This window comes from Microcebus murinus, chromosome 31 (genome assembly GCF_040939455.1).
Source record: "Microcebus murinus isolate Inina chromosome 31, M.murinus_Inina_mat1.0, whole genome shotgun sequence".
NCBI lineage: Eukaryota > Metazoa > Chordata > Mammalia > Primates > Cheirogaleidae > Microcebus > Microcebus murinus.
The window spans coordinates 3,238,953-3,252,496 of NC_134134.1; the positions used below are offsets into that span (position 1 = coordinate 3,238,953).

Here is a 13,544-nt window from a genome sequence, read left to right on the forward strand (position 1 = left end):
TCCCTGGAGGTGAAGTAATGGAAAGTCAGAGGGCAGAGCACATATATCAATGCATTGAGCACTACCCTCAGCCAAGATGCCTGCACCAGGAGAACACAGAGGACATGGGGAATGTGGATGGGGTATCACAATGGGTGACAGATGGCCACGTAGCAGTGCTAAGCCAGGACGGCCAGCATTGACACTCTGCTGCTGACAAGGTGATGAGAAGGAAGAAATGAATGTCAAAGTCAGTGAGAGAGATGTGATGATCCCTAGAGAGAAAGTTGAGGGCCATCTGAGGAACAAACATGTACATATAGAATTGCTACATGACAGATGGCTTGCTGATCAGAAAATATATATTGCACTGGAGAGGTGAGTAGGTCCGAATGAGGAGAATTACTGTGATGTTTCCAGAAAGGACCAGGAGTTCCACCATGGTTAGGACAAAAGAAGCCAAGGATCCTGGGTTCTGTGAAACAGGACTAAAGGATGACACAACCCTTGATGTCAGGTTGTTCTTCTGTGCTTTTTCCTTTTTTGTTAACTGTGAAGAAAGTTCTCTTGGATGCCAAGCAGAAACCAGCCATGGGAAGATAAAGTACTGGCCTATAGATAAGAAAAACCCACAAGGCAGCCAAACAAGTTTAACCAAAGAATGATCTACACTCAGGAGTGTACATGGTACCAGAAGAGCAAAATCTACATTCATCCTTTCAGATCATAATTCCTACTGCACTGGAGAAAAGGCTGGAAACAAAACAGAGAAGGCTCCCAGGCTCCCTGAGCTTTCATTCTGTTTGTGGTGATTCACACAAATATATACTGTCAGGTAAATGTAACTGTGATGGAGTGGAGTAAAGCAGGATAAGTGGAGGGAGAGTTGATGGTGGGGTGGGGTGTGGGTGATTTGCCCCTAGGGAGATCCATCAGAGCAGAGACCTGGATGAAGGTAGTGAGTGCACTGAGTGAGGATATGTGGGAAGAACCTGAGGGTGAGCTTGGTGAGATGTGGATCAAGTGGAGTGAGCTTCATGGAGAGTAGAAGGAAATGAGCAGGGGACAGTAGAGAACAGGGACCCTATACTGCTTATCTCAAACTCCTACCAGTAAAAGCCTTTTGGGGTATGCACCCCTAATTAATGCATATAGAGAGTCTTTATTTACTATTATCAGTATATTAGCAAAGCATCATCACTACATTTAGGATAAAAGTAAACATCAATACAAGTTCTAGTATTCTCTCACTTTATCCCAATGTATCATTTGCCTAAGGGACATTAAGTGAGTGAGTGTGCTTCCTTATAAAGTCTTAAAGTTTCCAAAAGGGATTAATTAAATTGGTTGAATGGAGCAACCTTTTGCCATTCAGCATATAGCAAAGCTTCTTCACAGCAGAAAGCCCCTGTAAGCAGTGCAAAAACGTCCATGACCGATCCATTTGGAAATAAGCTGTGTAGCATGGTTATAAGTACCACTTTTGGCCAAATCAAGCTCCTCCACTGCTGTATAACTTTCAAGAAGTTCTTTATGCTTACTGACTCTCACTTTTCTCATTTGTAAAGTGGGAACTAGACTTAATTTTTTTTCCTGAATTTAGTCACTAGGGGCTCCTAAGGTAAACCCAGTAAGCTATAAGTAAAGAAAACACACTACATTTTATCTCTGTAGTCAGGCTTCTATAGACTGTAGTTAATTAGGCACAGGTGGTGAGGAAGGAGTTCAGGAAGAAAAAGAAAATCAATGTTTTTATAGGTAAAGTAGTAGAAAATGGCATGGTGAATTTAGGAAATCCATTTATATGTAAATGGTGAGAGAGCATGGGACATGTGTAGGATCCTTCAGCAGGGGCTGGTGCATCCTAGATACTTAAACATTTATGAAAATAACACAGGCGGCATGATGGAGGGGAGTATGGGAGGAAACTATGCAGGAATCAGAGCCCTATCCAAATGAGCTTTATGCACTGATCTGATAGCCCAGAAAGTGTGGGGGCCTCTGAAGGAGTTTATGGAGGAATTGAGGTGATAAAACTGGCATTTTGGCAATTCTCTAGCTAGTAGATGTTTAGGGAATAATTTGGAGGGGCCAACTTGCAAGGATAAAGAACAGTTGGGAACCCATCAGACCAATCAACATGACGCTGACTAGGGCCCTGCTGAGGCTTTGGTATTGAGGAAGGAGAGGCGTAGATTGACGTAATATTAGAGGTGAGATGATGTGCACAATGGTGCCTTTTTCTGAGGTAGAAACAAATGGGTCAGGTAAGAGAAATTTTCAGGAATGAGTGGGACTTATGCCTTCTTAAGAATATGGTGTGAAGGATAAGCCTTCATAATGGCACTTAGGCTTCCAAATTGAGAGGGTGAATTATTGTGGTGTTTTTTTCTGTGACAATATGTTCTGAAGTACCACAGGGGGTTGTGAAAGAAGCTGCAGAGTGAGCTTAGCTTTCTACCTGGTGTGAGTTTCCTATGGGTTGCCCAGGGCAGGCAGCTGAGAGGTGGTTTGGTGTGTGGATCTGAAGCTGCATTTTAGCACTTGTAGCATTTAGAGGGTGCTGATGTGACAGAATGAGATAGAACTGCTTAAGGCGTGTGCACAGTGAAGAGTGGAGAGTAAGGTTGTTTTATCAGGGGAGCAACACAGCACTAGAGGCTACTAGCTGTGAACTTTCAAAGATGTAACACAATATCAGAAGCCTGATATAAAATCTCTAGCTTATTAACCACTTCAGTACGAGTGTTAACTATAGTTGATATCCACAGATGAATGCACACAGCTGAGCATCGACTATAGTCCATAGCTACAGATGAACATGCAGAGCACCTTAGCTGACAGTGGTGATAGGAAGGCACACAGCCGAGCATCAACTAAACGAACAGCCATGACGTGACTTTTCTAATTTTTCATTTATCAAAATAAAACTGTGAACATTAAAAAATAATGTAATAAAAATATATATGTATGTTACCTATTCTGATTTACATTACAATTAAAGCTGCCTATAAATTAAATCAAGCTTTCAGTGCTTTCAATCTTTCCTCATCACACAAGAGCAAAATGGATTCACCGTCAATGCACAGCACAAACTATCATGCAGACTATGACTGCCACCTGTGGGCACGGTTTTGGGGCCAGTGAGCACCATACTGAAGTGGTTAAAAACAAGCAAAAAGTACAAAAAAATAAAACACAAAACATAAAAATCTTCCAAAACATAATTATTTCCAAAAAAATATTCTTAAAAGCCATTCTGCTCTTTTCCTACAACAAAATTATTGAATCATGAGGTGGATGCATTTGAATATAGCTAATATGTCTAATGTAATGTGGGATGAGACCCCTTCCAAAGTTATTATTCTCGAAGTCTAAGAAAGAGGTTGGGGTGTGTGAAAATGCATCTTCAATTTCACTAGCACCTGCAACACCCATCCCTCAGCCTCTGACTCCTCCTTCCTGGGGTGTTCTCCCCACTCTTGCCCATTCTACACTTCAGCACATCTCTCATTTTTTAAGGAAATTCCTGTAATACTGAGTGTAGACTTTCTGGGTTAGTAATCCCTTGTGGTACTTTTCCCACAAGATTTAGCTCTTTTTGAATTTTTTTTTTATTTCAGCATATTACAGGGGTAAAAATGTTTAGGTTATGTATATGGCCTTTGCCCCACCTGAGTCAGAGCTTCAAGTGTGTCCATCCTCCACACAGTGAGCAATGCAACCATTGAGTTATAGATACCAATCCCCTCCACCACCCTCCCATTAGCCCAACACCCAATGAATTTAGTTGTCATGAACATTATCTTACATCACCTTCTCCTTCTAGTGTGCCATATGCAGGCCTTGCCACTGCTTGATCCAGTCCAGGACACTCTCAGTACTCTCTGGCAGCTAAGTTGGTCCAGGGTCTTCTGCTGTCTCCAGACAAAAGCATTCCAGTGTTACTCCCCTGCTGGGGTAGAGCTCACTCAGCACATTTTCCTGTCTGCATCCCTTCTACCATGTTCTCACCTCCCAGGATCTTATTTCATGTCCCACCCTCTTCTAGCTCCACTCACATGCCCTGGCTTCTGGGGACCTGGCTTGTTACTAGAACTGCCCCTGAATACTGCCAGTAAAGATCTTGCTGTGTAGGGCAAACCCACAAGGTAATGGACATAATATCGGACCTCAGCTTGAGTATTTTTTTTTTAAAGATTTTGGGAGAGGTCTAAAACCTCTCCCACTTTTAAACAGATACCTAGAATCAAAGCCCTCTAGGACTATCTGATAAAAACCAAAAATGAAAACAAAAATGGGGATTTCATGACTGAGAAAATATTCTGGCCAATGTGGCCAATATCACCAATGTGATAATATAGACAGAATAACCCTGTCCTATTCTAAATCACTTCCTGACTAAATAGGTAATTTCAAATTGTTAATTGTGGTAAAATACACCCAATATAATATTTACCATCTTACACTTGTTAGGTATGCACTACAGTAGTGTTAAGCATATTCACACTATGTGAAAGAAATTTCGAGAACTTTTTTTCCAGCACACCAATTAAACATAACTCAATTTCTCCATTCTTCCAGTCCCTGGCACAACCATTTTAATTTTTGCTTCTATGAATTTGATTCTTCTAAATACTTTGTATAGCATAGTTTATTTTTTAAACAGACAATAACAAAATATCTCCAGCAGAGAGAAAGAAGGTACCCCTGGTTTTAGTAAGTACCTAAATACTGACTTTAAGGCCTGTGATTTTCCTCACTGTATTTTTATTCATTCATTTATTAATTCAGGAAGCAATGTGATCTACAATGTGTTTAGGACTGAAAAACAGTGTTGAACATATGAGCTCTGTAGACATTTATGCAGTTTTAAGAGTCCAACAATCTATTCCATAATTCCTCCCTTATTACCTCCTGCTGTTTTACCTGAAGGCCTCCTCCCTCCCATTTTTAACATTTGTCTGGAGAACATACAACAATTTTTTCCATACTTTATGGCCCACATTTTTATGTTTATTTGTGCTATGCTCTACCTGAAATCTATAGGTACTTTACTAAATGTATTTTTATATGTAAGTTATATAAATATATCTGATCAATCTCTGCATCACTAATGCCTGACACAGTATGGAGATGTGTGTGCTGGGTAAATGTGTGCTAACTGACTGTGTGTGTGACAAGTCAGCACTGTACTTTTATTCTTCTGCTTATATCATTACATAAACCAAGTGGTTAAAAAAATCAACAAATTAAACAAAATTATCTTTTAATAAAACTAATACTTTTGTTTTAAATAATTTTCATTAAAAATTTTTGTATAGAATTATTTCCCTTTCATTCCATTGATATTGTTTAGTTGGCTGTTGATTGTTTAAAGCAGCTATGGTGAAGGCAAATTTTTTTCTGTCAGATATTTGAAAAAGGATAGTAAAAACAAACTTTTAAATCTATTATTATAATATGCCAATCCTTAGCCAAAAACCTTTAGATAAATTTTAATATCAGTTCCAGTATTTATAAATCTAACAAAAGATTTGTCATTTACCTGAATTTCTAATTGAGGTCTTTTGTCATTAATAATGTTTGCCAATATATTTTTGTTCCAGTACTTCTAGAACCTTCTTGTCTTAAAATATTAGATTTTTTAATTTGCATATTAATAGCAGAAGTTGTGCAATACAGTCTCTAGCCTGAATAACATAATCGGAAGTGAAACTCATCATAACGGAAATTTCATTCGAATAAGCTGAATCAATTATATCTAAATGTATTATTACTCTTTTTAATGTAACAGAAATATGACCAAATTATTAACTAATATTAATGTGCTTGTAGGATCAGGCCAAATATATCTATAGGTATATATATCTCAGTAGATGGTGTTAAGAGTCCATTGTCATAAGATGATCTTTGTTCTCTGAAATGACCTTTTGGGCCAAGAGTCTCAGGCAAAGTTGCATTTAAATATCTGACCAGACCTTTTGGCAATTTCTGAAAAGTTTTTTTCTGCAGCCAGGTGCTCCCCTTGGGCCATAAGGTGCCATTGGGATGCAGTGGTGGGGAGCTGGTGCTGGGCTGCCTGGCTAAGCATGGCCACAGCCTGTGTGGCTCAGCATCATGGCAGCTGTGGCACCATGCTGTTTTATTTGCTGGGCATAAAACTGGTGGCATTTAGAATTAACATTATTAAAAGCCAATATATGTAAAATCATATTTCTTAAATTAGGAGGACTAACAATTTCTTGCATCATATATTTATTGCAATCTAGCAATAAAATCTACATGAGTTTCATTAACATTTTGTTTAACATTTATATAGGAAGCTACAGTCTAAGAGAAGGTATCTTTTTCCATACTTTAATACAGCACTGTTGAATTTGAGAAATAGCCTGATCATCATATTTTAGTTGAACATTAATATCAAACCAATATTCTTGACTCGTAATTTGTGCCAGAAATTTTTACTTGTGTGTCCATGGACTCATTTAGCTAGGGTTTCTAACACATATTATCCCTGCACCAAGTGGTGAACTGGAAAAATTTAGGCAGAGATATAACTGTTCACACAGGAGATTTCCAAACCCAAGGAATTAACCTTTCTATTTGAACTAATTGTTTAATCGAGCTCAGGGTGTAAAGAGAGTTTGTGCTGGCTATGCACAGTGGCTCAAACCTGTAATCCTAGCATTCTGGGAGGCCAAGGCCGGAGTATCACTCAAGGTCAGGAGTTTGAAACCAGCCTGAGCAAGACCTTGACCATGTCTCTACTAAAAAAATAGAAATTAATCAGCCAAATAAAAATATATTGAAAAATAAGCAGGGTATTGTGGCATATACCTGTAGTGCCAGCTACTCGGGAGGCTGAGGCAGAAGGATACCTTGAGCCCAAGAATTTGAGGTTGCTTTGAGCTAGGCTGAGGCCATGGCACTATAACCAAGGCAACAGAGTGAGAGTGCTGCTTTTGCCATTCCATTTGTCAGTCGTAAGCAAGAGAACTCTGATATTTACCAATTCATAATTCAGCACAGAGCATGAAAGGGGTTTTAATGCTTTTATTTGAAGCCAAAGACACCTGGACTTCCTGGTGCTGATGATTATGTTATGGAAGAGACTGAAGAGGTGTGTTGTGCTCACTGTCTCCCCTCTGGCCACTGTGACTATACAAAACAGGATTGGATCCAAAATCACTAATGAAATTTTCAATCAAAAAGTGGCCATGATCCCTGAGATTCCTCTAGAGAGAATGACCGAATTGTTGGCCACAGTTAGATGACTAAAAATGAGAACTGTGTACTATGCCCTGCACCTACTAAACTAAAGGAAGATAAAGTTATGTAAAATAAATTCTCTAAGATTGAAATATCAGATAAAGAAAGATTATTCCAAATATTTTCAATCCAGAGAAATCATTCTATTATATTCTAACACTGAAAATACATGCTCATAAGTAGATTCTAGATGAATGCATATGTTGTACTATAAGTAATTCATAGAAAATTAAATTCAATGCTCTTTATTTACCTAAACTCCCTATTAAGAGATTGCCAAATTCTCATATTTCTTTATATAGTACTTACCATATGCATCACACACTTATTAATGCTTCACTTATTGTAATTATTTTCATATTTATGACGTTATATATTAGAATCTAATAACAGTTTGCTTTTACTAAGCAAACAATGCTGAGTTTTTTTTTTTTTTTTTTTTTTTTTGAGACAGAGTCTCACTTTGTTGTCCAGGCTAGAGTGAGTGCCATGGCATCAGCCTAGCTCACAGCAACCTCAAACTCCTGGGCTCCAGCAATCCTTCTGCCTCAGCCTCCCGAGTAGCTGGGACTACAGGCATGTGCCACCATGCCCGGCTAGTTTTTTTTATATATATATCAGTTGGCCAATTAATTTCTTTCTATTTATAGTAGAGACGGGGTCTCGCTCTTGCTCAGGCTGGTTTCGAACTCCTGACCTCGAGCAATCCGCCCGCCTCGGCCTCCCAGAGAGCTAGGATTACAGGCGTGAGCCACCGCGCCCGGCCAATGCTGAGTTCTTGATTGAATCCTCTGGCCTTCAGTATTGTTTATCTTTCATAGGACTTTAAGGCTCTTACTTTAATCTTAGGACAATGAATTTCTCTAATCTTAATGAAATAATCAGAATGCTATATGGATAGCCTGTAAATGGTCTCAAGCTTTCTAGTTAAAATGTTATTTTCCTCCAAATTATAAATACTCTACAATTCTCATCAAAACTTATTAAAAACCTTGTGAACTGGCTGGGGGTGAGTTCAACAGTGAGAATATCGTAGACCAAGCACAGACAGAGAGAACAATGGCTAGATACAGTTGTAGAGGGAATGAGAATAAAAAATGGCAAAATAACTGGAGATAATTATGAAATGAAAGCAGCAGAATTTCCACTTATAAATTCCAAGAGTTGGTTGTTCTGTTTGTCCCTTTGCTCCACATGCAAAATCAATGACTTTTTTTTACCCTGGACATTTTCAATCTCTTCTCTGGAGCCACAAGCTCACTCCCACAGATATGTTGACTGCTAATTATGAAGCATCTATTACATATGTAACACTGTCCTGTACTTATTTCTTCTATTTAAATATAAAAACAACTCCATAATCTATAATCCTTCTTAATGTTTACCTGAACAAAGTAGCATGATAAAGTCAATAAATCAATTAGTCTGATAACCCAAAGTAAAAGAAACAGTAACCAGAAAGTTCTTTCAATAAATATCCTTCCCAAATTAGTATGAAAATATAGAATGTACTACGTAAAATGATATTACTACAATGTGGAATTACTCACACCTTCAGGTAATTTTATAAGCACCATTAAGTTTTATAACTATCCTTATTGTAATTGCAGATCAGGTCATATAAATGATACTTAATGAACTTTGAAATAATAAAATAATATAGCTGTCCTAGCATGAGTAATAAGCATGTAATAACAGAGGATTTGCGTGGGCAGGTTCCGATTCAGAAGCTTTAGGGTTTTAAACAATTAATTCCACATAAAGGGAACAAAATATTTCCTTTCAGAAACTTTGAAGTTTCTAGATTGCTAGTAAATTCTCAACATTTTTGAAATTACCCATTTTTTCTAATATTTTTGTTTCTGTTCAAATAGGTATACATCCACATTCACACAAACATAATTACTTACTCTGTAAATATACTACAACTATAGTTCAACTTAACCATGATGTATTTGTATATTTGATTCAATATAAATAAAAATATGCTTATTTGTGTATTATCGGCCAGGCAGGTTGCATGTTGAAAGAAAAATGTATGATAGAATGTAATAACGAGTCATGCTGTGTTAAGAAATGTATGGCTTTTCATTAAGTACAAAATCTTTATCATAAGAATTACAATAACAATGTAATTATGAATATAATGAAAAAGAGCTTTAGGAACATTTTTCTTCAAAGTAGAGACACTGATAAAAAGGATCACAAATCATGTCTTTTTATTGTGTAACCCAACGGTACATTTTTACAATCCATTACCTCCAACTTTGAGTAACATGGGATAGGTTAAAGTTGGTGCAAAATAACACTTCATTCAATCTACAACATGTTTGACACATTAAAATTATTTTTAATTTAATGAAACAAATTAAGTTTACATGTAATCTAAAAATATTCCAAATTTCATTTGATTTTATTATCTATCATAATGTATAATATTAAAACAGGTTATTTCTAATATTGTAATTTTTCATTCTGATTATAATGAGAAGAATATTAGCCTATATACACACATCATACATCACTTGAGATACTGTTTGTTATAAGAAAAATCCATAGGACCTCTCCACTTCATAAATCTTACATTTCAGTGATTTTAATTTCCCATGGAAAAGTACATGAATAATGCCTACTGAATACACAAAGACTACTAATAAATGAGATGTAGTTATCAGTAACCACACATATTCACATCCACAATAAGAATGAAAGCATACCATCTACTGTTTTTAAAGTTGAATAACATTAGTATTTGCTTGTCAAAAAGGGAAAAATAATTATACCTTTTTATATTTTTACCCTACCCTGACCAGAAAGTATATTTTACATGTAATTATAACTCTCATATAATTTCTCTCTTTTTAAAGCTGACATACAAGTAAATCAACTAACTATTTTAACTGGGTAGTACTCTATAATTAACAACCTGGTTTAAAGAAATTTGTGAATGGCTACTGCATTAGTGTATTACACTGTGAATCCTCTGATATTTGTTTAGACTTGATTCTTCATGAAATGTATTCTGAAATTCATTATATCTGTAGAGTATTTTTAAGTATCAATTCTTTGTGGTTCTCTAAGGTATATCTTTGGCATAAATATTTTTTCACATTCATTGTATTTGTAAGGTCTCTATTTCTTAAAATTTTTGTGATGTTGAGTAAAGTTGGAGAAAGTATTGGAGCATTTTTTTCAGTGTAAGTTCTCCCATGTCCAATAAGATCTCTGTTATAACTAAAAGTATTGTCAGCACTCTACATTATGATTGTTTACTTGAAGTATAAGTACAGTTGTGCATTTTAAGGCTAATACTTAGGGAAAGCACTTCCATACTCATTACATTTATCTCACTTTTATCTAGTATAATTTATTTGGTTTTAAATAAAATGCGAGCAGTTATTAAAGACTTTGCCACAATTCTCACATTCATAGAATTTTTCTCTGTTATGCATTATTTTATGAAGACTAAGGTGTGAGCACTGGGAAAGTGCTTTGCCACATTCCTCACATTTGTATGGTTTCTCTCCTGTATGGATTCATTTATGTAGAGTGAAGTCTCGGAGCTGGATAAAGACTTTGCCACATTCTACAACATTTTAGTGTTTACCTCCAGTATGAATTCTTTTATGTTGTGTAAGGCTTGACAACTGGGTAAAGGCTTTGCCACATTCTTCACATTTGTAGGGTTTCTCTCCAGTATGAATTTTTGTATGTCGAGTGAGGATTGAGGACTGGTTAAAGGCTTTGCCACATTCTTCACATTTGTAAGGTTTCACTCCAGTATGAATTCTTTTATGTAGGGTAAGGATTGAGGACCGGTTAAAGGCTTTGCCACATTCTTCACATTTGTAGGGTTTCTCTCCAGTATGAATTCTTTTATGTTGAGTAAGGCTTGACCACCTGGTAAAGGCTTTGCCACATTCTTCACATTTGTAGGGTTTCTCTCCAGTATGAATTCTTTTATGTTGAGTAAGGTTTGAGAACAGGTTAAAAGCTTTGTCACATTCATCACATTTGTAGGGTTTTTCTCCAGTATGAATTCTTTTATGTTGAGTAAGGTTTGAGAACAGGTTAAAGGCTTTCTCACATTTGTCACATTTGTAAGGTTTCTCTCCAGTATGGATTCTTTTATGTTGAGTAAGGCTTGACAACTGGTTAAAGGCTTTGCCACATTCTCCACATTTGTAGGGTTTCTCTCCAGTATGAATTCTTTTATGTACAGTAAGGTTTGTGCACCAGGTAAAGGCTCTACCACATTCTTCACATTTGTAGGGTTTCTCTCCCTTATGAATTGTTTTATGTAGAGTAAGTTTTGTGCAACAGGTAAAGGCTTTGCCACATTCTTCACATTTGTAGGGTTTCTCTCCAGTATGGATTCTTTTATGTTGAGTAAGGTGTACGCACTGGGTAAAGGCTTTGCCACATTCTTCACATTTGTAGGGTTTCTCTCCAGTGTGAATTCTCCTATGTATAATAAGTTTTGAGCAACAGTTAAAGGGTTTTCCACAATCTTCACACTTGTAGGATTTCTGTGTGGTATGAATTTTTCTATGTCCAGAAACATTAGAGCTGTGGTTAAAAGTTTTGCTACATTCTTTAAGTTTGAAACTTTTCTCTCCAGTATGTCTTGTCTTGTGTTTATTTAGATTTGATGATTTGCTAAAGACTTTTATACATTTATTACATTGGACGATTTTTCTACGGCAAGTTGACAAACATTGGGTAAGACCATCAGAACATACTTTCTGCTTCTTACACTCAACCACACACTCCCAGTCTCTTCTTAAGTGTATATTTTCAAGGCCACAGCTTCCATATAGTCTCATTATTGATTTCTGAAAGGGGTCTTTTATGCCCTGCTCTGGTAATAGGTCTTTGCTGCAATAGTGAGACAGTTCTGAAAGAAATGAAAATAAAGTATCTCACTAACCAGACTCAGGTGAATATACTTCACAATTTGAATATATAAAACTATACAAAGCACGTTAGCAAGAAAGCACAATAGAATACCATGGTCTTACTTCCATCATAGATGTATGACCTTAAAATATACTTACAACCATGATTCTTTTAGAAATCATAACTGCTAATAGTTCATAGCACCCCAACTGAGAAAAACACCAAGAACCACAGGAAGGGGAAGGAAACTTTGTTGCATTTACCCACCAAAGCCCTTCCTCATGCTGATACTAAGTTATCACTTTAGTAGTAAAATCCCATCTCCTGGATTCCCTTTCAAAAGAGAATGAAACTATGGGCATATGTCCACACATGTGTTTTTTATGGCCTTTCCAAAGGGTGGTTTCCACCTCCCTTGACAACTACATAACTCTCTGAGAAAAATATGCACATATTAAGAATAAAATTCTGGAATATCATAATGATGGTGGGCAAAATATTTAATTATGCTATAAAATTTGAAAGGCAAAATAAAAAAAGATCATTGCCATGTGTTAATTTCTATACTATATAAAAAGACATAATTATTGACATTGATATCATAAAGGTGAGGGCAGATGTAAAGATTAAATATTTTTATATGCAACTGGAGTAGTTATTCATTTAACATAAGTAGTAAGTTCAAAAGATTTTAAGTAGTTCTTACAGTGAACATCAGAAAAAATGTTTATATAGATAAAAGAAAGCTAGGCAAAGAAACAAAATATGTCACTAAAAATCAGTGAGGCACAATGCAGTAGAGAAGGAGAGGAAGAAAGAAAAGACAGTGACAAAAGTTATATAAAACAATTAACGTAAGAGAAATTGTAAGTCCTTCTTTTGAGAAAATTATGTAAATTTTATGTACTACTGTTTCCAGTCAGAGGCACAGTTAAATAAAGAGTTAAAAAAAATCCAACTATATTCTATCTAAAGCGACTTGACTTAATTCCTGGTGAGAACAATAGACTACAACTGGCAGGATATAGCAAGATATATCAGAAAAACATTTAGCATCTAAGAGCAGTGGAGTTCAAAATTATATTAGGCACATTATTTTGAAGTAAAAAACGTTATAATTTTTAAAATATACTTTAAGTCAAAACTGTCACAAGAGAAAAAAAGGGCAATAAATATAAAAAGTGGTCATTCACGGAGGGCCTATGACAATAATACATTTATATGATATCTATCTTTATCTCCAATCAAGGTTCTCAAATATATTTTTAAAAAGCATTGACAGAAATGAAGCAAGAAATGGACAACAAAGTAATACGATACTTTGATATTCTATTCCACTTTCAATAATAATAAAACCAGTCAATTATTAATAAGAAAACAAAAGATTTGAAAAC

General features: G+C 36.0%; 1 protein-coding gene across 1 annotated transcript in view; it reads right to left on the reverse strand.

Moving 5' to 3' along the window:
* Nucleotides 1-307: 307 nt before the first annotated feature.
* Nucleotides 308-13,544, reverse strand: part of LOC142865689 (uncharacterized) — a 213,598-nt gene continuing 200,361 nt past the window's right edge. The window contains 1 exon segment of the mRNA XM_075998877.1: nt 308-591. Within this exon segment, the coding sequence (XP_075854992.1) occupies nt 308-591 (284 nt within the window).